The 25,963-nt window shown below is 49.4% G+C and overlaps 1 protein-coding gene across 1 annotated transcript; it reads left to right on the forward strand.

Annotated features, from left to right (window-relative positions):
• The first annotated feature begins 298 nt into the window (after positions 1-298).
• On the forward strand, positions 299-25,738 carry LOC102518900 (zinc finger protein 850). Its single transcript, XM_032487498.1, is given in 10 exon segments — positions 299-574; positions 3,358-3,397; positions 4,711-4,826; positions 4,988-5,114; positions 6,382-6,962; positions 6,964-7,753; positions 18,229-18,355; positions 20,598-20,698; positions 21,207-21,302; positions 23,120-25,738. Coding segments are annotated over 10 exon segments (3,042 nt in total). The 5' UTR covers positions 299-541; the 3' UTR covers positions 24,151-25,738.
• The last annotated feature ends 225 nt before the right edge of the window (positions 25,739-25,963 follow it).

A 25,963-nucleotide genomic window follows, 5' to 3' on the forward strand; every position in this document is an offset into this window, starting at 1 on the left:
GGAATGCTTTTTTTTCCAATCCTCTATCAACTTTTATGTTGATAAATGCGAGTTAAATCAGAATCTTATGAAGATTGTACATATAGGCTTTGCTGAGTGTATTTTGATAACGCTTTTAACAGTCCTGCCGGCAGGTACCCGGCCCTTTCGTGCGCACGAGGTGGGGGAGGGCCGCACACGCAACTCAATCCGCCTGCGCAACGGGAACTACATTACCCAGAAGGACGTGCGCGGGCGCCCTGCGCTCTCTTCCAATGACGACCCCTAGTTGGGGCATTTCCGTGAACATTAAACAGGATGGGGCGGGATTTCCGGCCTCTTTCTGATGGCGGTTGTGTCGCGGCTCTTACAGCCGGTTGTGGGATACGAAATTCTGGATCCCTGGGTCCCGCCGAGTAACAGAAAATAGGAAGAGCCCGAGGGGGCACCGTCCACACTGCACAGGAGTGAGCGGGTTGCGGACCCTAGTTCCGGGATTTTCACCTGAGGTGTCCGCCATTATCCCGCGTGTCTCCTGGCCCCACGGACCCCAGAGGGTCCTATGGCAACCGGCGCGCTGACGGACCCGGCCCAGGTGACTTGCTCCCCAGATCCTGGGCAAATCGTCAGGCTCCCAGTGAGGGGCTACTGCTCAGGGCCTTGCGGGTCAGGACTCTGTTTCCAGAACAGGAGGTGTGCACGTGTGGTGGCCCCGCTGCTGACTGGCGATGTGATGAGTGCGGACAGTGTTAACAGCGGTGGACCCAGCGCGTGTAAATCCACGGAAGTGCACCTTAGTCCGGGGCATTCGAGAAACCTGGGGTCGAGTCCCTTCTGCAGGGAGCAGAGAAGTTAATGAATCATAGCTGTGAGGGCAGCCTCAGCGTCTGGGCCAATAGTGTGAGGATTCTGAGAACCATGGAGGGTTCTTAATAAATCAGGAAAACGGTCAGAGTTAGAGTTTGGTTTTTTTGTTTGTTTGATTGATTTTTGAGTTAAAGGTTGGAAAGTATTTCAAAGGCTGCTCAGAGGGGAACAGACTAGGGAAGGCGATGAGGGTGGAAGCAGGGAGACTGGGAGAGCCGACTGCGTTAGACTCGGAAGAATACGGTGGTTTCTGGACGAGAGTGGTGGCTGTGGAAGTTGTTGACCTGAAACAAATAGACTGCCCGCGATTTCTCCTGCAAAGATGTTTCTTTTGTGGGATCATCAGGGAATATTGAAACTGGGATGTGCTGCCAGGGTTAGCGAACACTTTTACAGAAATTTTAAAAAGGAAGTTAGAAGGGCTGTAGTCAGTGAAGCGTCCTTGGCTTTCATTGGCTGAGTCCTTTCCAGGAAAGAGAGCCCCTTCTTCCTTCGGGATTCCGCTATTGTCTGAGGTCAGTGAGGGCTCACCCTTCTGGCGTGCCAACTCTAACTGAGGTTTCTGTTCATTAATTTTTTACAAAGGAATATAAGTTATTAGGTTCCCAATTGAAGATAATTGGCAGGATTTCCTGGTGCAGTGACTGTGGCTCTGACATCAAGGTCAGTGAAAGGACAATAAAGGTTTTCTTTTGGCTGAGAGTCTGGAAGACTTGAGGCAAGAAACTGATGTGGGAAATCGGTTTGTACAAGGGATTAAAAGTTGGATTTGGGACATGCTGTTTTTGAAATATATAGCTTGCTGGAATCTGTAGTCTGGAATTTGGGTGGGGTGTCGCTGGCTCAGTGATGTCCATGTGCTGACAGCCTAAGTCCTGGATTGGGGGGCCAAGTCTGGATCTCAAGTTGGGGGGAAGTCCTGTCACTTTTCTGTGAGCTGAAACCCTCTCATCTGTGAGATGAGGGAAGGGAGAGCTGGGGCTGGAGGGCAGGGCCAAGTGGGTGGGACTTGCTGAGGCTGCCTGCAGATGGGAGGGTCCTGTGGTTCCGGGGCTTTCTGGGGAAGCAGGGGTGTAAGGAGTCGGGAGCCATGGCTGGGATGGAGATGGACAAGGAGGCGTGAGCTTGTGTAGATTCACTGCTCTGCACACAGCCGACTGTCCACTCCTTGTGGGGCCAGAAATGGGTCAGCCCCGCTGGTGGGGCAGCCCAGGCCTGGTCACGGGCACAGGTGCCTCCTCCCCCAGGAAACTGTGAGGTAAAGGTGTATAAATGTAACAATCTGTATGCAAGTAGTAATTGGTTAAAATGAGTATATATGTCTGTGTTACATAAATAGATTGATAGATAGATATAGATTGATAGATAGATAGATACTGTCTTGAGCTCTTCACATAGAGCTCTGAACCCCTTGGAATTTCCTGGGCATTAGTACTGTTTATTATATACAACAGCCCCTTTTATGAAACAGAAGTTTATTATAATGAAGTGACTTAGGGTCAGTCCCCTAGATAGGGACAGGCCACCAGAAATAACAAACGATTATAAATTTAAACTTCTAGCACCACTGGGGAACTCCCAAGGATCAGAAGGGAACTGGAAATTAGATGTAAAAGCTGCTGAACAATAAAATTCAAGGAGCCTCCAGATTGGTACACAAATTCAAATGATGGAGGTTCTGGGAGGCACATACTGAAAGGGCCTGGAAACTCTGCTGCCCTCCACCCCCTTCCTAGACCTAGACAGCTCTTCCATTTAGCTGTACCTAACTTGTATCCATTATTATAAACGAGAAGAAATCAGAAAAGTGGTTTCTTAACTTTTGTGGGTCCTTTTAGCAAGTTATCAAAACTCAGGAGATGTTCACTTGAAACCCTGAACTTGTAGCCAAGTGGGACAGAAGTACTGGTTGCCAGGGCACTAGAGATTGGAACTGGCTTCTGAAAAGGGGGCAGTTTTGTGGGACTGAGCCCTTAAACCTGTGGATTCTGTCACTCACCTCAGGTACTATCAGAATAGGATTAAATGTAGGACACCCACTTTGTGTCATTGAATCAGATCATTTGTGGTTGAAAAGACTCCGTGTATTTAATGTCAGAAAGAGAATCACAGAAACTCCAGGTATCAAGTAAATGTCACATTTATACAGTGATGTGGAAGACATTTAAGAGATACTGTTTTCAAAAGCATTTGCAGAAATGTTCATCTTGTCTGATAGCTCAGCCTTAGCAACAGACATGCAGTAATGCATCTGGTGTCCACTGCAGCATCATGAGAGGGACATCCTAAGTGTTGCCATTTTACACATGGAGACACTGAGTCTCAGTGAGGTTGGGTCTATGTCCAGGGCCATAGAGTTGTCCAGTTACAGTTCCAAAGAGTAAGGATCTGAGGTCAGAGGCCAGCCTGAGGTCATTCATCTCCAAAGAAGAGGAAGGGGGAAACAGCTCAGGCTTTACATCCTCACCTCACCATGATCACCTTTATCTCACATCCTCCATCTTTTCACAGGTTCTCATAGTAGCAGCAACATCTGTAGGTCCCTGGACAGGTAAGGGGAAGAAGACGTCATCCCTACCCTTGGTCCTGACACACGATCTGGAGACACTGTTGTCCTAGGATGTTGTCCTTGGTTCTGGGCCCTGGGGTCCCCTCAGGCCCAGGATCCTGGAGGTCAGAAGTGGTCCTGAGGTGTTCCTGTATGTCCAGTGAAGAAGGTCAAATGGTGAGATGTCCCTGGGCACAGGGGCTGGCCTTGTCCACATGCCTGGAGACGAGAGTGAGTTGGGAGGGCTCAGGGAGCAGCAGGATTCCGCTGAAAAGACTGAGGGCAGGAGTCGCTCCTGGGACGGCAGCCTGGGGAGCTGGGGCTCTCCTGAGGGTGTGGGGGCCGTGCCGGGTTTGCAGCAGAGGAGGGAGTGGTCTGGCTCTGGGTCTGAAGAGGCTGCTCTGCCTGCCCAGGGGAGGAGATTGTGGGGGTGAGGGTGGAGCCAGGGAGACCCAGTGGAGGGACAGTCCTGGTGAAGGTCCACTGAGACTGGATCCCAGCAGCGGCTCTGTAGCAGGAGAGGAGGTTCGTTTCTGTCTCGTGTGTGAGTAAAGGTGACCTTCTGCTGTACAGGGTGAGGGACAGTGGCCTGACACGACCCCGCGATGTGTGCCTTTAGGGGAGAGTGGAGATGCCGTTTCTGAGATGGGAAGTCCAAAGTAGGAGTAATTAACAGAAGTGCTAGCCAGAGTTACGCATCACCAGGCTGAGTGTGAGGTGTCAGGTGGGCAAGAGGAAACACCTCTGGAGATCAGGGAAGGCGGGTCAGGCTTGAAGGTGCTCCTGAGCAGGTGGAGAGCACGTGGCCCAGGCCAGATTTGAGCTCTCACAGGTCATGGGGGCGATGGCATGAAGGTTGTGGGGGAGGAGGGTCTTCTCCGTGGACTGGCTCACTTGTTGGGCACTGGGACAGGGGTGGGTGTCATCACTGTGACGGATGCGTAGGTACAGTGACCATGAGTGTGTGTGCTGGGGCTGTGAGGGGCCTCAGGTGCATCCTGGTCGCGGCACAGGATCCTAGGGGGTGGAGAAGGTACTACTGAGAGGGACCCAGAGGTGAGGCCTGGGGCACTATCTCCCCTCCGCAGGCTCAGGGTTTGTGATAAGTGTTGCTGGAGCCTGCAGACTGTCAGAGTGGCTGGCCTGTGCTGAGGGGGTGTGGGGAACACAGTGAGACGCCCGAGGCCTGGAGCAGAGGTGGCAGTGTTGGGGTGGGGGTGGGGGTGGGGTCATGGTCTGCGGGTGCGGGAGGTGAGATCCTCCCCGCTGGGCCGTGGGGAGGGAGTGTGAGGATGACTCGGGGCCCTTGTGCTCAGGTTTCCCCCAGGAGGCTGAGTGCCAGTGTCATTGTTGGTGGCACGGTCTGTGTGATCCCAGGAGAGCCGAGCGGAAGGAGAGTAACTGGGCGTGTGTGCGGCCGCCCAGAGCACCTGTGAGCCCGCCCCTCCCTCTCTGGCTTAACTGAATGATCTGAATGATGGCGGTCCCTGTGGCATCAGTCTCCACTCTGAGGGGGGCCCTGGGTGGACGACCATGACCTGGGGGTCCTGGTTCCAGAGGCTGCTGTGAACTCACCTGTCCCCCTCCTGACAGGGCCCTGTGACCTTTGAGGATGTGGCTGTGTACTTCTCCCAGGAGGAGTGGGGGCTCCTTAGTGATGCTCAGAGGCTGCTGTACCACGACGTGATGCTGGACACCTTGTCCCTTCTAGCCTCCCTGGGTAAGGCCCCGCGTTCCCACGCCCTCCCCTGTGCTGGGCTCCGCCCTTCTTTCTGCGTGACGCCCCCCCCCCCCCCCCCCCGCCTTCCCAGCCTGGACCGTGGGCGCTGCTGACTCCCTGATGTCCTGGCATTTGGCTGTTTCCCCATCCTGTGTGTGCGCCGTGTCCCCGGAAGCCGTTCACAGGAGGCGCTGGGCTCCGAGGCTGGAAGCCTGCCCGTCCACCTCCAGTTTGTCTCCCCGCTGCTGCCGCGCTGAGTGTGGAGACGTGACGGGGGGGGGGGTGTCTGCGTCACAGGCTCCGCCTCCTGTTCTGTGCCCTGCCTGCCCCCGGGGTCCCAGGTACTTACCGCTGAGCATTTGTGGTCCACACACACTCATGTTTTTCAGTATTCTCCCCACGGTTCCTACAGCAGTAAATATCTGTCCTCAAGTCTGTCATTGGTTGATTCCCTCTGGGCCAGTGTCTTTCTCATAGTGGCCCTGTTTTCCTGTGAGGACTTGGATCTGGTAGGTTCCACGGCCACCCAGCCTGAGCTGAGGGGTGGAGGCAGCCCTGGGTGCCTGACGAGGCAGACACCTCTCTAGACACAGGAAGAGGGTTGACTGGATCCGGGGCCGTGAAGAGGAGCTGTAGGAAGGCGTGGCAGCATCCGTGAGTCTCATCCTACAAGCAAATGTCCTTTGCTCACTCTTGTTTGAGTCTTAAAGCTCGTCATGGCGATACCTGACTTCTATTTTTCTTTTGCATTTTGACACTTTGCCGCCTTTTCGTTTTCACTGGGAGCTCTTACCCATGGCTGTTTTCTGCCTCAGCGTCCTCCACGTCTGTCTTTCCCCTCACCCCAACCCCCGTGTATTGTTCTCCGATAATACTCTCTTAAAGTATTGTGTGAGGTGCTAGGATGTTCACAGTCCCTGAACACCAGCTGGTCGGGTGCATTACATTTTCCTGGAGCTAGAACATTGTACACAGTAAACTTGTCGCCACCAGAAAGTCCTGCTGAACATCATTGGCCAAGGAATGGGTTGTTCCAGGCCTGTCCTCTTGACATAGCACCATATCCCAGTATCTTGTTTTCTTGCTTGTTGTAAGACCTCCCCCATTCTGTCACCCTCACATCTAGTACTCAGAGTATATCCCCTTCTCACCCTGACTCTGGCTCCCAGTGGACCTAGACTCTGATGCGTCATACAAAAATCTTTTGGTCTGTTCCTGTCCCACCAAAATCTCCATACACTTCAGCATTTTTTTGTTTTCCTTTCAGGTTGCTGGCCTGAGGCAGATGCTGAAGAGGACATTTCCGAACAGTGTTTATCTGTAGAAGAAATAGCACAAGCCAGGAGTCCAAAGCCAGACCCATCCATCCTGAAGACTCTTACTTCGGATACGTGTGTCCTGTTAGAGAAGGATGTTTCATACCTGGCCGAGCACCAAGGAGTCCCTCCTGGTCTGGAACCATCCTCTCCTGGGGCCTATGGGGAGATGTTCAGTTCTTACCTAGAGCAGCACCAGAAGCAGCCCAGGGGAGAGAAACACCTCACAGGGGAGGAGAGCAGGGCCTTGCTCATGACCGGCTGCACAGCGCGTGTATCCGACAGCATGTTCACATGCAGAGAGGTCAAGAAGGATTTCCTAGGCACCCTGGACTTTGTCCAGCACCAGCCCTGCCGCAGTGGAGAGCACCCACATCGAAGCAGGAAGAGCAGGGAGGTCTCCCACCCTGGGGCAGGGCGCTACAAGTGCAGCGACTGTGGCAGAGCCTTCAATAAAAAGTATAAACTCACGGAGCACCTGAGAATTCACACTGGAGAAAAACCTTATGAGTGCAGTGACTGCGGGAAAGTTCTTCAGAATCAAGGGGGGTCTTAATCATCATCGGAGAGTTCACACAGGGGACAAGCCTTTTGAGTGCAGTAATTGTGGGAAAGTCTTCCTCTACAAAGGTAAACTTGTTGTGCACCAAAGAGTCCACACTGGAGAAAGACCCTTTGAGTGTAAGGAATGTGGGAGAGCCTATGCCCGCAAGGATTCACTGGTTGACCACCAAAAAATCCACACTGGCGAATATCCTTATAAGTGCAGTGAATGCGGGAAGCTCTTCCCGTACAAAAATAACCTTCTTGTGCACCAGAGGATCCACACTGGAGAAAAGCCTTATGGGTGTAGCAAATGTGGAAAGTCCTACGTCTTAAAAAAAAGGCTTCTTTGTCACCAGAGAATCCACACTGGAGAAAGGCCTTACATTTGCAGTGAGTGTGGGAAAGCCTTTGTGTACAAAGGGAGTCTTGTTGCCCATAAGAGAATTCACACTGGAGAAAGGGCTTACGGATGTAACAAATGTGAGAAGTTCTTTGTAACTAGCTCTGCTCGCAATAGACACCAGAATATTCACGTTGCTAAAAGGCCTTATGAGTGCAACAAATGTGGGGAAGCTTTTAAGAAGAAAATCAGATTTGTTGAGCATCAGAGAATCCACACTGGAGAAGAGCCTTTTAGATGCAGTGAGTGTGGGAAGACCTTCTGCTACAAAGCAAGCCTTGTTGTGCACCAGAGAACCCACACTGGAGAACGGCCTTACGTGTGCAGTAAATGTGGGGCAGCCTTTCTCTACAGAAGGAGTCTTACTGTCCATGAGGGTAACCATACTTTTGAAAATCCTTGAGTGCAGTTCTCTGTAGACAGCTCCAAGCTCGTGAAAAGCAAGAAAGTTCAGCACACTGGGGAGATGCCTTCTGGACTTGAGCCTTCCTGCACTTGAGTTAATATCTAGCAGCACAGTCCCTGGGTCGTAGTGTAGGTGCCTGTTCCTCTTCTGTGGGGCCCGTCACACATTCCTGAAGTGGCAGTGTCCTTGTACAGTCTCACCAGAACAGCCAGAGCCCGCGTTCCCGTGCTTGACGTTCTCACCAGCACTTGGTGTGGTCAGACTTCCTACTTTCAGTGACATCGTAGGTGTACAGCCATACCTAGTGAGTTTAACTTCCATTTCCTTAATGACATGATGTTCGTTTTTCCTGTCATAATTTTCATTCATATTTCTTTTTTGAAATTTTGCTTTATATGATTTGTCATCTTAATTACTGCATTTTAAATGTTCTCTATGGATTCTTTTTTTTTTCAGGGGGAGGTAATTAGATTTTATTTTTCAGTGGAGGCACTGGGGATTAAACCCAGGATCTTGTGCATGCTGAGCATGTGCTCTACCACTGAGCTGTGCTCTCCCCTTGGATTCTTGATTTAGGCTCTTTTATGGAAATATTTGCCAGTATATTCTTCCAGAATTGGTCTTGTCTTTTCAATTGCTTTTCCAGAAAAAACGGTTTAAAATTTACTGTAATCTATTTTTTTCCTTTATTGTTTTACTGATTTAAAAAAGAAATGTTTCCCAAATATAAAGACAGAATTTTCTTGACATTTCCTTCTGTAATTTATAGTTTAGGTTTTGTAGTGATATTAATAATCCATTTTCAGTTGATTTTGGATTTTTTTTTAATATGGATGCCGAATTGCTGCAGTGATACTGATTTCAAAGACTATATTTTCTTCTTTGAATTGCTTTATTATCTTCACTGACGGTGTATCATTTATGTCTGTGTCTATTCCTGGACTATTCTGTTGCATTTATCTACTTTACGCCAGTACTTTCATGTGTTGAATATTTGTTTATAATATGTCTTGAAATCAGGTTTGTAATCTCTGATTCGCTTTTTCAAAGTTCTAAAGGCTATTCTTGGTTCTTTGCCTTTCCATGTGAAGTTTAGGATCTACTTTTCAATGTGTACATCACAGAAAATCCTGCTAGGAGTTCGATACGGATTGCACTTACTCTTCAGTTTAGAGAGAAGTACTAGGTGTTCCAGTCCATAAGCATGATGTATCTCTTTTTATTTAGAGCTTACTTAATTTTTGTTAGAAATATGCTTTAGTTTTCTGTTTGTTGGTCTTGTGTAATTTAAGCGTCTCTAGGTATTCTCTATATGTGATGATACTGTGAAAGGGAATTTTAAAAAATTTTTAATTTGTGAGTTGTTCAGTGCTAGGACCCTGAGCTATCAAAGTAAGGATAGACGTGATCCTTCTTAATCTTATAAGTGACATCTACAGAGAGCTGTTAGAAGTACTGTACCTTTGAACCATTATTAAAATACTTGCATTAGGATAAAATAAAAGGAGGACAGCTGCCCATTGCTCTCTTACTCACTGCTGTCCTGGAGCTCCAGTTTCATTCAGTGACGCAAAATGACAAATATGCCACAGTGGGAAAGGAAGAAATAAATCACCAAACTTACATCCTCATTTGTTATCTTCACTGAGTCCAAATGTGGACAGTTTAGTGCCTGAATCCATCATAAACTCCTAATTTTTTCATCACCCATATGCTGCCCTTCTTGCTTCCTTAGGACCCTTCCCCTCCTGTTACACTATGCACTCAGCATCATAGATGAGCTGCTCATTGTATTGTTCCAGCAAATACAGAGTAAGTTCCAGGAGGGAAATGTGTGTTTATATGTTGTGCACTGATAGATTCCATAGTCCCGGAAAAATGTCTAAAACACACATGATACATATTGATGTCTTAAAATATGGGGTAAGTGGCAACGCAGATTTAACATTCATTTGCATGACTGGATACGCTTCCTAACTTTTCTCACGCTGTCTTTTCCTTTATTTTCACCACCCTCAATGGTCTTGAGTTACAAGAAGAAATCATATTTTGCAAAATGCCTTTATTTCAACTAAAACTCCCCAGTAGTCATTTTATTGGCTTCCTTCTCTCTCTTATTAGATGTCAGGTTTTTTTTTTTTTTCACATTATATTGGGATTTTGATTGTTTATTTCAAAAACCAGCTTTCCTTCATCAATGTGTGGCGCTCCTGATGGGTATCTGTCTTATTAAGCACTTTTACTCGCTGTTGGGACTCACATAGTGCCATGTGCTTTCACAGTTTATCTGTACTCCCTGAGCAGACACTTTCAGTGCGCTTACATGTGAAGCGGTAATCACTTCCCTACAAGCAGATGACATAGTGGAGTTCTAATTGTTTATCACAGGCTTATATGTCACCCCTGTTGCTCACTTTCAGAGATGCTGCCATGGCAGCCCTTGTTCTGGGAGCAAATACACATTTGTTCAGTATCTCTTCAGCGATCTGATTGTTTGGAACTTTTATCTCAGGAAACCCAAGATTAACTATTCTTAAAAACTAAATTTGGCTTCCTGAGGTTAGGACAATAGAAATAAAACCTTAAGTAGATTAGCCATATAGACACATAGATAGAGATATAGACAGATGAGAAGAAACCCATAAAAACAAAAGGCATTTGCTGAGGAAGCCAGACACACGTTGCCCATCATCAGTCTGTTTCAGAAGTACCTGACATCTCCCCTCCTCAGTTTGTATTGATTTGAAACTTGTCTCACTGGTCTCTCAGTAAAGTCACTGACCAAAACAGGGTTCACTCTATAGGCTTCACGTTAACGTAAGTTGTGAGTAATCAGATGAAGAAGATGAGTTCCCAGTGTGAGTGGGTACATAGTGTCCGTGTGATATCCGTTGATCAGGGACATGTGTCATGCAGCCTTTAACAATGTGTCACACACTGTGTAGGGAGGTGTCTATGTGTCTATCCTTGGTAGAAGGCTGTTAATTGCATTTCAGTTTCCTGGATGTTCTCTTTATCACACTAATTAGGTGAGAAAGGCACAGCTCAGTGGTAGAGTGCCTAGCATGCACAAGGTCCTGGGTTCAATCCCCAGTGCCTCCACTCTAAATAAATTAGCCTAATTATTCCTCCCCTCAAAAAAACATTTGACACTCCCTACCCTCCCAGGAGTGGCTTGGCTTCCATTGCTTCTCTGTAAAAATAGATCCTTTCTTCTAGAATCTATCTGTATTGTCTACCTATCTATTATCTGTCTGTATCATCTTTGCCTTAGTGTGATTTCATCTCAACTACATGTCCCATTTATAATTTTTTTAAACAAAATTTGGACCAGACACCCTACCCTCTTAGAACAATGGATCCACCCACACTCAGTGAGAACAGTGCATTTAATTTAGATCCCTCCTGTGTCTCCATGGGAGCTTTGGGAAGTTACCAGTCATTGTTGGTGAGTCACTGCAGGTTGTCAGGAGTCGAGTGATCCACAGATCACGCCAGTACTTTCATGTGTTGAATATTTGTTTATAATATGTCTTGAAATCAGGTTTGTAATCTCTGATTCGCTTTTTGGTTCTGGTTGTCAGGGTTCTTGGGTTTATGCAAACTTCCAAATTCCAGGACCAGTTAGCTTTCACAGGGGATTTCTACCAAACATATAAAGAGGAGCTAATACAAATCATTCTCAAACTATTCCAAGAAGTTGAATAGGAATGAACACTTCCAAATTCATTCTACAAGGCTACCATTGCCCTGATACCAAAACCAGGCAACGACACTACAAAAAAAAGAAAACTACAGGCAAGTGGGGGAGGGGGGAGAAACTTCGGTTCTGGGGGTTGTATGAGGTCAAAATCTTTCAGCACATGGTTTGGTTGCAGGACTTGTGGTTACATGCTGTTGTCTCTGAAAAACAACTCAGAATCTTGTTAGAAACAGGATAGGGCCAAGTTTTGGTCTGATTCTGCAGTTACACATTCAAGAGAGTTTTCCGGGCCTTTGCTCATCTTATGGAGAAGAAACCAAATATCCCTGATATATTTCACATGATGAATATTTTACGTTTTGACCAAATGTGTTCTGCGTAAGGTTGGGGTTTGCAGAAGCAGAACCAGACACAGAGTTCAACAACATGCGATTTATTTGGGGGAAATTATCAGGGGAAATTGAACAACAGAACAAAGCAAGGAAAAGAGCTAAGCAAGAGTATGGCTTCATCTGGAATCTACCTCATTTTGATCCCATGTGGAGCTCTGGAGTGTAAATGGTACCACACATTGGTCCCAACCTGAGATAAAGGAGCATCCTTTTGTAACTCAGGTCAGGCAGTCCTTAAATATTCTCCAGATAAGCTGCATGCTGTGCTTACTTTCTTTCTAAATCATTGGACTTACTTGTAACTTCAAGGTCCATATATGAGACATTTTACTTTGTGTTATTTGTGAACATTAATTTCTTCTGTTGAGGAGTCTGGATTGCATAGCTATGGGCATTCTAAATAATCCATCAAAGAATAAAAATTCTGACTTGTTTTACCAAAAGAAAAAAAAAAATCAGAGTCCCACATTGAAATGCCTACAATCTGCCTCATTTGGATGTTTGATACATTCTTAAAAAAATATGTTCAAAAGTGAGATTATAATATTTCCTCCCAACTTCCTCCACCCATACCACCACCACCCACCTTCCCATCACAATTAATGACAAACCCCTTATTCCAGCTTGGACAAAAACCTTGACTCACCCTTGATTATTGTAGTATGACACAAAGGGGCTGACTGGGGGGTAGAGAAGCCATGTTCTGATCTGAGGACATCGAGCTGTCTAACCACAATCATGTGCAGATCCTCAGTAACAAAGATACTATATAATGAGAACATGGGGCATCTTCCCAGAATGAAATTTTACTGAATAAAGGTTAATGCATTAAATGAAGTAATTGTGAATAATGTTGTTAGAAGAATGAAACTGGTGGAGAGTCATTTACCTTTCACAGACGGTTTCAGAGACAATTTCAAATCTTTTGGCAGACAGTATCATTGCAATTACTGCAAACAAATTGAGATAAAAAAAACCAGAACATTTGTCTCACAGTTCAGGTGGCCACTTTCTACGCACTTCTACCACTTCAGGAACTGACATAACAGGAAATGAAATTTGGTAAATACCTCTACTTTTCAAATAGACCTCAGGTGTCACACTACTAAAAGAAATTAACATGCCTTGTAATATGGAGTAAGAAATACTATATTGATAGGACAGTTGGGTTGGATACAAATACAATCAATGAGTACAGAGGCGGGAAAAATATGTTTTCTGAGGGAAAAAGAGACAGCGTCTTGGCCACGTGATTCAAGGCTGCCTAATACCTGTGCCTTCTTCACCTCTGAAGTCTCTTCTCTGTCGTCCCTGGCCAGTCCTGAAGCCCAGAGAATGACTCAAGCTTCAGTCTCGCTGCAGTGAAAGAAAAGCAAGGTAGTATTTATTAGTTCGAATCTTTGGGTGGACTCCCTTTCTATCTGCATGATACCAGTGGTCTGGTGTGTCCCTTTGGGATTTTAGCCTTTGGGCACATATGAAATAACACATCTAAACATTTCCCTTAGTTGCATAAGACAGACCCCAGAAACGCCGGGGTGGGGGGGTCGGCCATTTAAGAAGCCACGAGGCCTCGCCGCGCCCGCGGACCCGATGAAGTCGTTTCCCAGGGGCCCTCACGCAGGGCCCCCTGATCCGCGGCGGAGATTGCCGAGGGGTTGCCCTCCGAGGTGCCAAGCGGGGCTGCGGGGGCCACGTTACCCAGCAGGCTCTGCGGCAAGAGGCGGTAGCTCTGGGCCAATGACAGCGCAGGGCTGGGATCCCGTGTCGGGGCGACTTCCGGCGGCGTCCTCGTGGCGCTCGTTGTGGCTGCGGCTGGCTCCTCGGGATCGCTGTTCCGCTGCCCTGAGCGGGCTCGAGGCCCGGGAGCACGGACCCTCGGGAAGAGGCCTCCCGCCCACCCTGCGCAGAGGCACGGCTGAGTGTAGGCGGGGCAGCGGAGGGAGTCGGCTGAGCGCTGGGGATCCTCCCTGGTCGTCCACCTCGCACGGCCCGGGTTCCTGCAGAGCGTTCCATGATGGCGGCGGAGGCGCGAGCGGACCCGGCACTGGTGAGTGGAGGCCCCCTCGGGCCCCCTGGACCCCCAGCCCCGTCGTCCTGGCGCCCGCATGTAGAGGATAGTGTTGTCTTGGGCGTCTTCACTTCCCCTAACGCTGCCTTTCAGTCTGGTGGCCGTGGAGGCTGGCCAGTCAGTCCCAGCCAGGCGTCCTGAATTCAGGCCGGGGTTGGTCTGGAAGGTTCTCAACTCAGTAGAGCGATGAGCTGTGGAGCCGTGTCCCAGGCACATGAACCACTAGGTGTGAATGCCGGGAGGTGAGGCTGAGCCGTGTGGAATTGCGGATCTCCATTTTGTCTGTTGGGAATAGAATGCGCCGAGAAGTCAGGTCTGGAACAGCAGGCTGAGGAACGGGGACTTCTTTTACTTTGCTGGGAACCGTGGAGGATTTGGAGGAGAGGAGGGAAGGGATCTGATTCGTCTTTTAAGAGGCTTCCTCTTGCCGTACAGTTGAGAGCAGACTTAAGGTGAGAGAAGTCAGCATCAGGGAGGGGGCTCCCTGCAACCCCCCAACATACGTGAAACCCTCAGTTCCACATGAGTATCTTCAGCCACCCTCCCAGCCAAAGTGCGTATCTCAGGTGTGCAAAACGAGTTTCGGAGCCCACGGTCTGGGTTCAGCTCCAGGCTTTGCCAATGCCCAGTAGCAGGAAAGTCTGCTAAGTCCAGAGCCCCTCAGTTTCCTCAGCTGTGAAATGGGGTTAATAACAGCATCTTCTCTGCGGGGTGACTGGACGTGAAAACCACTGAATGCAGCACCAGAATGCTCCAGAAATGCTGGTTGTGGCTGTTCGTTAATCTGATTTCTAGGGTTCAAGGAGCCCTTTTCCCTGGTCTTGTCCTTTTAGCAGTACAAACAGGAGAGAAATGGGACATCTCCGAATCCCCTCTGTGTCTGTGCTGTCTGAATGGACTGAGCTTTAGGAAAGAGCTCATGTAACACTATGGAAACTTCAGCGTGCATTGTAACCGTGCCCTTCCCAGGGCTGTTACCCTGAGCAAGTCTCATGGGTGCCCTTGTCTTCTATTTCTTTGGGGTTAATGACAATAGTAACATATCCTCCCCTTGGCTTGAGGTGATCAGAGAAGGCACATGTGTGGTATGTATTCCCCAGTATCCAGCACTGGCCAGGTAGTGTCACTCTAGATGCTTTTCTGGGAACAGAGGTCCTTGTCCTGTGATGATCTTAGGGGCTCACCCGGGGAACTCCAGCCCTGGGGTTTCCTGGGTCTCGGGCCTGTACCTAGTTGAGGCTATGGGGAAGAGGGAGAGCCTGGGGACAGATGCACTGTGGGTGCAGTATTTTTGGAATGACTGCTCCTTTTCTCGAAGGGCCCGTGGGCAGGCTAGGGGCCAGGAAAGTCACTGGATTCATGTTTGCAGTTGCCATGTATTCACAATATGCAAAATACAAAGATGTCCTGCCCCTCACAGCAGTGAAGCCATTTTTCTCTTTAAGACACTGGGGGGGGGGGTATATAGCTCAGTGGTAGAGCCCATGTTTCATGTGCATGAGGTCCTGATTTCAATTCCCAGTACCTCCTCTAAAAATAAATAAACCTAATCATCCCACACCAAAATAAAATAAATAATAAATTAATAAATAAATAATTTTTTCAAAAGACACTTTGATGTGAAAACTGAGTGAATGCATTACAGATTTGGCGATGGCCCCTTGCAGGAACATTCTGTGCGTTTCTATGTCAACACACAACAGACCCTGTTTACTCTTGTTACAGCCTCAGTCACCTTCTGCAGTTGTCTCGTGTGTTCACTTTTTGTTCATGTGGCCCCCTTTGTTCATTCCACTCCTCCTCCAGTGGACCCTCCTCAGAGAGGCCTTCCCAGATTTCCCTTTATAAAGTTCGCCCCCAACCTGTCTAATCTCCACACTATTTTCTTTTAAAGTTATTTTTTTGGGGAGGGGGAGGGGAGGTAATTAAGTTTATTTATTTCATTTTTATTTATTTATCTATTTATTTTTTAAATGGCTGTACTGGGGATTGAACCTGGGACCTCATGCATGCTAAGCACACGCTCTGCCACTGAGCTGTACCCTCCGCTTCCCCACTCCATTTTATGACATCAGAACCCATGGGGCCATCTGACATTGTCTTGCTCGTTACTCGGTTGCCTGTTGTGGATCTGTTAGTCCCTGTTGGCACTCTAGCCCTAGGCCTACCACCGGACCAGCCCTGTAATGGGCTCAGTAGTAGGTTGGAGAGCTGGTGGGCTCGCCTCACGCGTGGAATCAGTTCAGACCCCTACGGTGGCCTGCTGCAGCTGTCCCCCTGACTGCCTGTGTGCCTGTGTGTCCTCTCCAGCTCCACCCTTCCCTGGCTCACTGCCCTCCAGCTCCGCCATCCTCCAGTTTCCTAGCTCTTACCCACTTCCTAGTCTTTCCCTGCGCAGTTAGTTCCCTCTGCCTGGGGCACCGTCTCCAGAAGCCTGCAGGCCACCTGTGTGCGTTCTTCAGCCCAAATGCTCTGCCCAAATGCCACCTCTTTGCAGAGATAGTTCCTGGACTTTCTGGTTCTAGCTGAAAGACTCCCTGCCCCCACATGTTTGGGGTCTGGCATTTTCTTGCTGAGCTGAGTGTTGAGTTGAGACTTTCCAGGGCGTTTGAGGAGCGAAGAGGAATCATCAAGAAAACAATGATGATCGTGGGCTTTCGTTGGGCCCTTGATCTGCCCTGAAGGACAGTTGTTCTGTTTCAGTCCTTCAGGCCTCACCCCTCGGTTAGGCTCTGTTCTTTTACAGAAGGCTTTGCAGAAGGCAGACTTGAGGCTCAGAGATGTTGTTACCTGCCCAAGGTCACACAGCTCTTGAGGAGTCGAAACTCAAAGCTCGTCCATCGGCCACCAGAGCCTGTGTTCCCAGCACAGTGGGCTGGGAAGGCCCGAGGGTGACACGTATGTGAACCTTTGTGAGGTGGGCAGGGCTCCCTCCTACAGGTGAGCTTGGTAGAAGCCGGCCCAGGCGGAGGGGACCTTGTGGACAGAGGCAGTGAGGACGGAGTTGGTCAGGGAGGCCTGAGCAGGCCCTGTGGTTGCCAAGGGCTCCCCTACGTGCTGAGATGTGGCTTGGGGAGAGGGTGTTCATTTCCTGGCGTTCACCCCCCCCCCACCCAGGACACACGACACGACCACTCAGAGTCTGCTGCCCGCATTCTCAGGGTCACAGCTACATCATCTTTACCCAGTTGGTCCTTGAGGTATGCATGCCTCAGGGACATGAGCTGTCAGGACCCAGAAGGGAAAACTGACTGCTGGTTCACTGCGGAATCTCCTCGGGGAGTCTGCTAGGGCCAGGGGGCCTGAGCAGGTATGAGGACTGGTCCAGGGCCTGCCACTCCCTGGGACAGGTGACGCCCCCCTCAGTGCCTCTCCCCTGAGGTGGGTGAGGACAGCCTGATCCTCTGCCTGTGTCCTTGGGTGTATGTTGAGGGGTGGCTGAAGTGCGTTTGACAGCAACTGTTACTAGAGGCGCTTTGTGTCCTGGTCACTGTGGGCCGCTGTGGTCATGGAGGGATGTGGGGGCTACATGCTCCCTGGACCAGGGGCACTGGGTTCAGATCTCACCCCTGCTGTGTAGCCTGGGGTCTCCCCGGGCGACTCGCTAGAGCCCCCTGAGCCTTAGCTTTGATGGTGACATGGGGCTGAGGGTGGCGTTCCCCTCCGTGGCTGCAGGAGGGTGAATGAAAGTAACAAGATACACAGCCTGTGATGAGCAGGGCCTCACGTGTTCACTTTATGGCCCTTTTTTTGTCAGTTCTCACAACAACCCGATGACGTGAGACTCATTATTATACAGATGGGGGATATTGAGGCTCAGAGAAGTGAAGTGGCTTCCCCGAGGTCACACAGCAGGCTAGTGTCCATTCAAGAGTCTGAATTCACACCCAGGAGGCTGCTCCAGAGCTGCGGCCATGTATCCCCTTTAACACAGCCTGTGAAGCCCTCAGCCTGGGGCAGGACCACAGTGAGGACCCGGAGGCCCAGCTGCTGTTCTCACTGTCCGAATCAGCATCACTTTATTCCCCTGTTCCTCTGACAGCCCAGAGCCCTCAGGGTCCTCACAGGAACGCCACTATCTGCGTCAGGCCCCACTGCTTCCCCCCGCCGAAGGCTTTTCTCTCAGCCTCGTCTCTCAGCCCAGCACAGAGCTCGGCCCTCAGGAGGCCCCAGTGACTCGGGCCTGGATCCCTCTGCACCTTCACCAGCAACTGAGTGACAGGCTGTGATGCCATCCACAGCCCCAGAGGATGACACAATGCTGCTGTTTAACATTTCAGGCACCGGTGACCTTCAAGGACGTCATTGTGACCTTCACCCAGGAGGAGTGGGAATTCCTGAACCTGGCTCAGAGGGCCCTGTACCGGAAGGTGACTCTGGATACGTGCAGGCTCCTTGTGTCCCTGGGTAAGGCTTCTCCTGTCGTCCGTGTGGGGACCAGCAGCCTCCTTCTGGGTTCCAGACCCTCTCTCCGGGCCCTGGGGGGGTGGACAGGGTCTCTGAGCCCTGCCCTCCCCCCCGCAGTCCTGCCGTGTTCTGGGCCGACCGCCTCCTGCCCGTGCTCCCTCGGTCTCCATTCGGGTCCCTGAGGAAGAAGCATAGTCCTCGCCGTGGAGGGAAATGGGGGTGCCCCCACACGACCCAGGGGCAGGCTGTGCTGAGGAGCTGCCTTCAGAGCTGGGAGGCGGCGCGTTGGTCCCCGGCTCCGGGTCTCCCCTGGGCCCCTCTCCAGGGGGCTCCTCGTCTAGCCGTCTCTCACTGCAGCTTTGGGCAGGGGTGGGCACCTCGGTCCTGGCTCTCGGACACCCTCAGGTTTCTTCTGCCTGCTTCCCGCTGCGTGCCTGTGTCCTGCCTTTTCTGCACAGTCATTTCTGTGACCAGAGGGGGTCACTTGCGCCCACACCTCCTTCAACCTCTCACCCCAGCACTCAGCACAGGCTCAGCCCAGGGCGCTTGGGGAAGATTCCCGTGCAGGGGACCTGACCGCCCCAGCCTGGCTGGGTCTGGTGGCCCCACAGCCCCGTTAGGAGGGTGTGGGTGGTGGGCTGCTTCTCCAAGATGGGGGAGAGTCAGGCAGGCCCTCGGAGGGCTTTGCCATCATCTTTGTAAGTAACACAGTCTCAGTTGAAAGTCTTCCTTGTCCCTTGGGGTGTATACGGCCATCCCTTCTTTCGGGAGGTCTCCCCGCACTCTCTGCTGGGGCGACAGAGGAGTTTAGAGGACACCCGGATGTGTCACCTCATGATCTGATGAACACCCCACGGAAGTCATTTCCCTCCTGATTCTTTTTTTTTTAATTGATGTATAGTTGGTTTACCATGTTGTGTTAGTTTTGGGTGTACAGCAAAGTCATTCAGTTATAAATACATGTGTGTGTGTATATATATACATATATATATACACTATATATATTGTTTTTCAGATTCTTTTCCATTTTAGGTTATTACAGGATACTGAATACAGTCAGTCCTCTGTGCTCCATAGTTGGCCCCTGTTGTTTGTGTGCTGTGTGCGTGGTCGTGTGGAAGCGGTCTCAGTTCCTGCTGAGTCCGTCATGCCTCCCAGGACCGTTGTCTATTTTCCTTTTCAGCAGAGGGAGCGACCTCCACCTCTCACATCCCTGAGGAGGCTGAGGAGGTCGCTGGGACCCCATAGCCTTATTTTGACTTCATTGTGGTGTTTCAATGGTAACCCATCATTTGTGACAAGGGAAGTGTTCTCCCATTTTCTGGAGTGATATGAGACTCCCTTAGTGAAGAAATTGGTTAAAGATAAAGCAAATAAGTGTTTTGGTTTAAAGAGAAGCCTTTAGTACCAGTTCGTCACAGCTAGCGTCCTCCGAGCACTGGGGGCCGCATCAGGCCTGTTCCCAGCACTTGCCCTGATCTGCTCACCGAATCCTGGGAGGTGCTGTGTTTTCCCAAAGCTGCCTGACCCCGAAGCCAGTTCTCCCTCCTCTGGGGACCTCCTACCCAAAGGAAGCAATCAGATTTTGGAGCAAAAAATTTTTTTGCGAATATTTAAATACTCATCTTATTCAGTGATACTATTATTTTCCTAATGTTATTGCATTAAAGTGCACATAGGCCTGTTTTACTCGTATTCCTACTGTTGTGACTTCCACTGGATCAGTGCCCTCAGGCTCCTCTGCCCCACTGTATAAGGAGAACACAGCCCTGGCAGTGTGTCTCAGGAAGCTAAAATGCTAACATTTGAGCTCAACTGTTGAAGATGCCAGCCTCTGCCTCCCTTGGTGGTAAAAGCTCTTTCCTTTGTGAATGATGCTGAGAGATGATAGTGGATGTCTGTGTGAATGGCCACATTCACCCGAGTCACCGTGTAGGCTTCCTCCCTGTGTCTACCTCTTCTGTGGTTCATCCAATGCACACTTTGGGGAATCACCAAGAAGGCCCCTGGCACTGTCCCCTGGTCCCCGACTGTTAAATCCTCACACTCACATCCCCAGTTTCTCCCAGCTGCTGGCCCCACACAGGGCCCATGAGCCATCTTCTCCCCCATGGAGTGCTGAGCTGTCTGGGCTTCGGAACCAGGCAGCCTGGTGTTGCATCCCAGCTCAGCTGCCTCTGGACTGTGTCGACGGGTTGAAGTCAACCCTGTTCTCTGTTTCCTGCTCCCTCTCCCAGTGCAGGGGTCGGCCTGCAGCTCATCTGGGTGCCTCACAGCCACGAGACGCTGCAGCGGTGACTGGGGCAGCAGAGCCCCTGTTCACCTCATCGCCCTCCCTTCTGCGTGAGTGACCGTCTGAAGTCAGCAGTCCGCCTGAGACCGCTGCTGGTGGGGGCGCCATTTGCAAGCGGCGGACACCGGGTCTTTCCTTGCTGCCCGGTGCCAGTTACCAGGGCGCCTTGGCAGCTGCTAACGCCCAGGCCTAACCCTAGAGGTCTGGTTCGAACTGGCCCATGGTGTGAATCAGGCAGCACCTGGTGAGAGACACCCTGACTTAGATCCATGAGGGAACAGCTTGGAAGGAGAGGGTGACTTTGCCGGGGCCCCGAGGCTGCACGTGAGCAGGGTGTACAGCTGCGCAGCATTGGATTCTGTAGGATGAAGGGAATTGTGTAGACACTGCCCAAGGTGGGTGTCTGTGCCTTGGTTTCCAAGACCAAAGTCAGGATTTATTTCTGCTCACACGGGACCACCATTATTCTGAAATGCTTCCTGTCCTGAATGCCATGCTTTATAGAGAGGGTGGTCTTGGTCTTTACAAAACACCTTTGTCCTGTACCTCTGCAAACAGGGTGTCCTGTTCCTAAACCAGAACTGCCCTACCTGCTGGATCCTGGGAAGAAGCTGTGGACAGTGAAGAGACGCCTTTCCCAAAGCACTACCTCAGGTGGGTTGCCAAGGGCCAGGCAGTGGGGTTCCCTGCAGCTTGCAGACCGGAGGGACTTCTGCTTCTGAAACTCCGTGGAAGCTTCGTGTTGGGATATCCCTGGCGACACCAGTTTTTTTCTTACTGGAGGTAGTGGGGATTGAACCCAGGACCCCATGCGTGCTAAGCACACGCTCCACCACTGAACTATTAACCCCCTGCCCCCAAGGGACACCAGTTTCCATGAATGGTCCTGCCATCCAAGAGGTTGAGGTCAGAAACAACCTGGAACCATCCATCAGACCCCCTCCCCCAGCCACCCCAAGTCCTGTCCGTTTCCTACCCCACATCCATCTCCTGAGTCCGTCCCCTTCCTGAACGTCTCCATTCCGCCCTGGTCCAGCTCTCGTCATCTCTCATCTGCATGCTGCCACACAGCCTGTTGTCTCCACACATCTGCTCTGCCCAGCTCTGTGTCCTGCCCCCGCGATCTCAGCCACTGGCCGTATTTCAGACCTCCCACCACTCCCCAGCTGTGGGGGCCTCAGCCTCTGAGCAGATGCAGGTTACGGATTACTGCCCTTTCTGTCAGTCCTTTCAGACCCATCTGCATCTGCTGGCTGCCTGCAGCTTCTGTTCTCCCCTCCCTCTGAAGCTGCAACCAGTCCCTGCACCAGGAACATCTGCTGTCTGGGGAGCGCCTTTCTTCTCTCAGGTCCTTCCTGAGCTCTAGAGTGGCCTCTAGCTGGTGTGGCTATGTGTACAGCCCACTTCTTAGAGGAGATCTTTTATTCTTGGGAGAAAGGTCTGCACTGGACTTCCACTCACTTCCTCGACCCTTTTCTTTTTTCCTAATTTTTTAAACTGAAGTGTAATTTACACATACCGTTGTTCATGGCTCTTAGTGGCTTAGCTTGATGAATTTTCACAGATGAGTAAATCCAAGTAACCACCATATTCAGGTCACGATAGAAACTTTAGGAGACTCCTCATGAGCCCTCCTAGTCAGTATTGCCTCCTACAAACATGACTCTCAATACTTGGACACCATCAGTGAGTTTTCACTGTTCTTTTGTTTGTTTGTTTTGTTTTGGAGGGAGGTAATTAGGTTTATTTATTTATTATTTTCAAAATGGAGGCACTGGGGATTGAACCCAGGACTTTGTACATGCTAAGTACACACTCTACCACTGAGCTGTACCCTCCCCCACCACGATTTCACTGTTCTTGAGTGGATATACATGGAACCGGAAATCAGCACCCTGTCTGTCTCTGTTCACACCTCCACCATCCTCTCATGCCTGCAGTTCCCTGGACACCCAGGATTCTCTCTGCACCTCTGTACTCTCTGTCTCCTTTGGCTGTGAGGCCCTCTTACTTTCTATATCTGGTAACTACTCCTAGTTCTTTAGGACTCAGACCTCCAGACACTCCTCTTGGGAAGCCTGCCCTGACATCTTTCTCTCTCCCATCTAGGCTGGGTTAGATGCTCCCTTCCCGGTGTTCTTGTAGCACCTTGTGACATCCTTTCTTAGAACAAATGCAGCACACATGGTGTCCTCATTGCTTTCTCCTTGGGCAGTGAGGAAGGGACTCCACTCTGCCATCCTCTGGCCCCTGCCCCAAATTCTCCTCAAGGTGGTCCCTTCAAAGGTGTTATGAATCCAAAGACCAGCAAAAAGCAAAACCAAACCAAAACCCCGAGTTTCAGAGATGTGAAAACCCAGCAGGTATCAGTGACAGTGTTTCCGTCCTCTTTTTCCTGTTGGCTTGGTGATTTTGTTTCTTTCAAGTTGGCACTGCTAATAGGCCTCTTCTGTGTATTGAATTCCCTTCAGGTGACAGAGGAAGAACCAAGACCACAGATCCTGCTGCTTCTCAGTCAGGCTCCTCTGAGGGATGCTTACCCCGCAGGTCGCTGTTTCAGGAAGGCTCCGGTGTTTCCATTTTGGGGAAAGCCAGGAAACCAGGAGGACCATCAGAAAAGCTGAGAGGGCACCTGAGGACAGGGGCAGTTCCCCAGAAGAAAACCCTCCTTGGAAAGATGAACCCTGAATGTGGTGATTTGGGAATGGGTGACAGTCTCTGCTCAAAAGATTTACAGGATCGAGTCTCTACAGGAGATGTTCCCCATGAGGGTGAATCATGTGGATCAAGGGAAGACCCATTGTTTCATAGAGGGAAGAATTCCTACACATGCAAGGAATGTGGGAAAGGGTTTGTGAAGAATCGCTTCTTTCTTCGACATCAGCAGACTCACACTGGAGTGAAACACTATACATGCAAAAAGTGTGGGAAGACCTTTCTCAAGAAAGTAGACCTCGTCGAACACCGCAGCATTCACATTCGGGAGAAACTCTATGAGTGCATCAAGTGTGGAAAAGCCTTCAGGCGCAAATCACACCTCACGGAGCACCAGCGGATTCACAGTGGAGAGAAGCCCTTTGGGTGCACTGAGTGTGGGAAAGCCTTCATCCGCAAATCGCATCTCACGGAGCACAAACGGAGTCACAGTGGAGAGAAGCCTTATGTGTGCAGTGAATGTGGAAAGGCCTTCGCCCACCAGTCTGATTTTATTCGGCATCAGAGAACCCACACTGGAGAAAAACCCTTTGAGTGCAAAGAATGTGGGAAAGCCTTTGGTGACAGCTCTTCTGTAACTCGACATATGAGGTGTCACTCCAGGGAGAAGCCCTATGAGTGCAGTGAGTGTGGAAAGACCTACAGCTACAGCTCAACCCTCAGCACCCATCAGAAGGTTCACAGTGGGGTGAAGGCCTACAAGTGTAAGAGATGCGGTAAGGCCTTTTACAAGAAGGAAGGCCTCAGGCAACATCAGAGGACTCATACTGGGGACACACCTTTTTAAAGGAACTACTGTGAGGGGGCGAGGGTGTAGCTCAGTGGTAGAGTGCATGCTTAGCATGCACAAGGTCATGGGTTCAAGCCCTGGTACCTCCAGTAAAATAAATAAACCTAATTACCCTCCCCCATGAAAAAAAGAAAGAAAGAAAGAAAAAGTAAAGTAACTACTATGGCAGATCATTTGGCCAGAGGAAAAATCTTCCTTGGCATCTGAGAGTTCTTGCCCAAGAGAAACTCTGGTGTCCCTCACACGCACAGTTCTTGCTGTTGCTGTAGTGTAAACTTTACCTGTAGCTGAGCCCGGGCACTGCAGAAATTGAGGGCCAGTCTGTCTCAAAACATGTCTCATCAGAATTTTCCATGGCCTTCTTTCTCTGACCCAGGAGCAGCCATGGTCCTGCCCAGATTGGATGAGTTTAGGTGGGAAGGTACGTAGAGCAGTGAGGAGACTTGCACCAATTCGCGCACTTTTCTCAGCGGTGCTCCTTACCATTGGCCATAACTCAGGGCAGCTCGGGCCTTTTGGGTTCTTGGTTTCCTCCCCTGTAAACTGGGAGATCAAATAACCATTGGAACCCTCGTTTCCATTATTTGTAAAGCAATTCTGTTGACCAACCCACCTCACCAGGTGGTTGTACAGGTTATAGGATAGTATTGTAAAGTGCCTGTCATGGTGTTGGGTACGTGGACATGGTTAAGAGTTAGCTCCTGTTACTCATATGTTACCCCCTTGTACCATCCTGTTCTTTCCTCACCAGCAGATGTGCTGATGGGATTTTTCTGGTGTCAATATACTGGAGGTCCTGAAGGCATCTCAGTAGATTTTAGTTCTTAAGAAGCTTGCTCGTGGGCTCTGATGACATTCAGCATAAGGTCTTGGTTCCTCATCAGCCAAAGCCGGACATTCTTCTCTGCTCCTTGGTTTATTTTTTTTCCCCCCACTAGTGGAGATAGAGTGGCTGAAGATGTCATGGTATATTGTGCTTTGAATGGAAATTCAAAACCTCTTGAAAATCCTTTGTGAAGGGAATTTTGAGCCATTAGAAAGTACTGACTGCTAATTTAATTTATGTCATATTTGTTTAATGTAATAGTTGATGTGCGTATTTGGGTTTAAATATGTCATTTCTGGATTTCTTTGCCTCACCTGTTCTACCCCACCTTTTCAAAAACTTTCTATTAATTACTTACAGATGTTCTAGTTTGGAAAGCATATACTTTAATTCTGTTTGTTATTGTTTAAGATTTACAAGCACTTGTTTAAAGCAGTAGAGCACAGAGTTATACTTTTTCTTTTTCCCAAGCTATAAAAGGGACTTAGAAAATTAACCAGTATATCCTATCTCAGTATATGTGGTGAGACTTCACGTGTCAATGCCATCATTCTAACTCCACAAGGAAATGGTATTCATGTTTAATACAAATCACGAGCAGTTGTATCCATCCAGTGTATTCCCCACTTGTACCCTCATTGTTTCTATCATTGCAGATCTTTCATCAGGGATCAGTTTTCAAATCCTTAAACAGAAACTTTAGGAGTTCATATTATGTGTGTTAATATCCCATTAAATTTCCCATTTTTGGCTCAAAAATAGTCTTATTTCATACTCTTTCTTGAAAGACAGTTTTGCTGTGATAGAAATCTAGATTGTCAGATCCTTTTCTTCAGCAGATCCTTGAGTAGTTCCTTCCACTATATTTCAGAACCATAATTACATTGGGAGTGAGTGGCAACTTAGTTTGTTTATCGCCTTCTGGTCTTAATTTAGATTAGAAACAGAAATAGTAACATTAAGATGTAGGCATTGGGGGGGAAA

The sequence above is a fragment of the Camelus ferus genome, chromosome 9 (genome assembly GCF_009834535.1).
Source record: "Camelus ferus isolate YT-003-E chromosome 9, BCGSAC_Cfer_1.0, whole genome shotgun sequence".
Taxonomy (NCBI): domain Eukaryota; kingdom Metazoa; phylum Chordata; class Mammalia; order Artiodactyla; family Camelidae; genus Camelus; species Camelus ferus.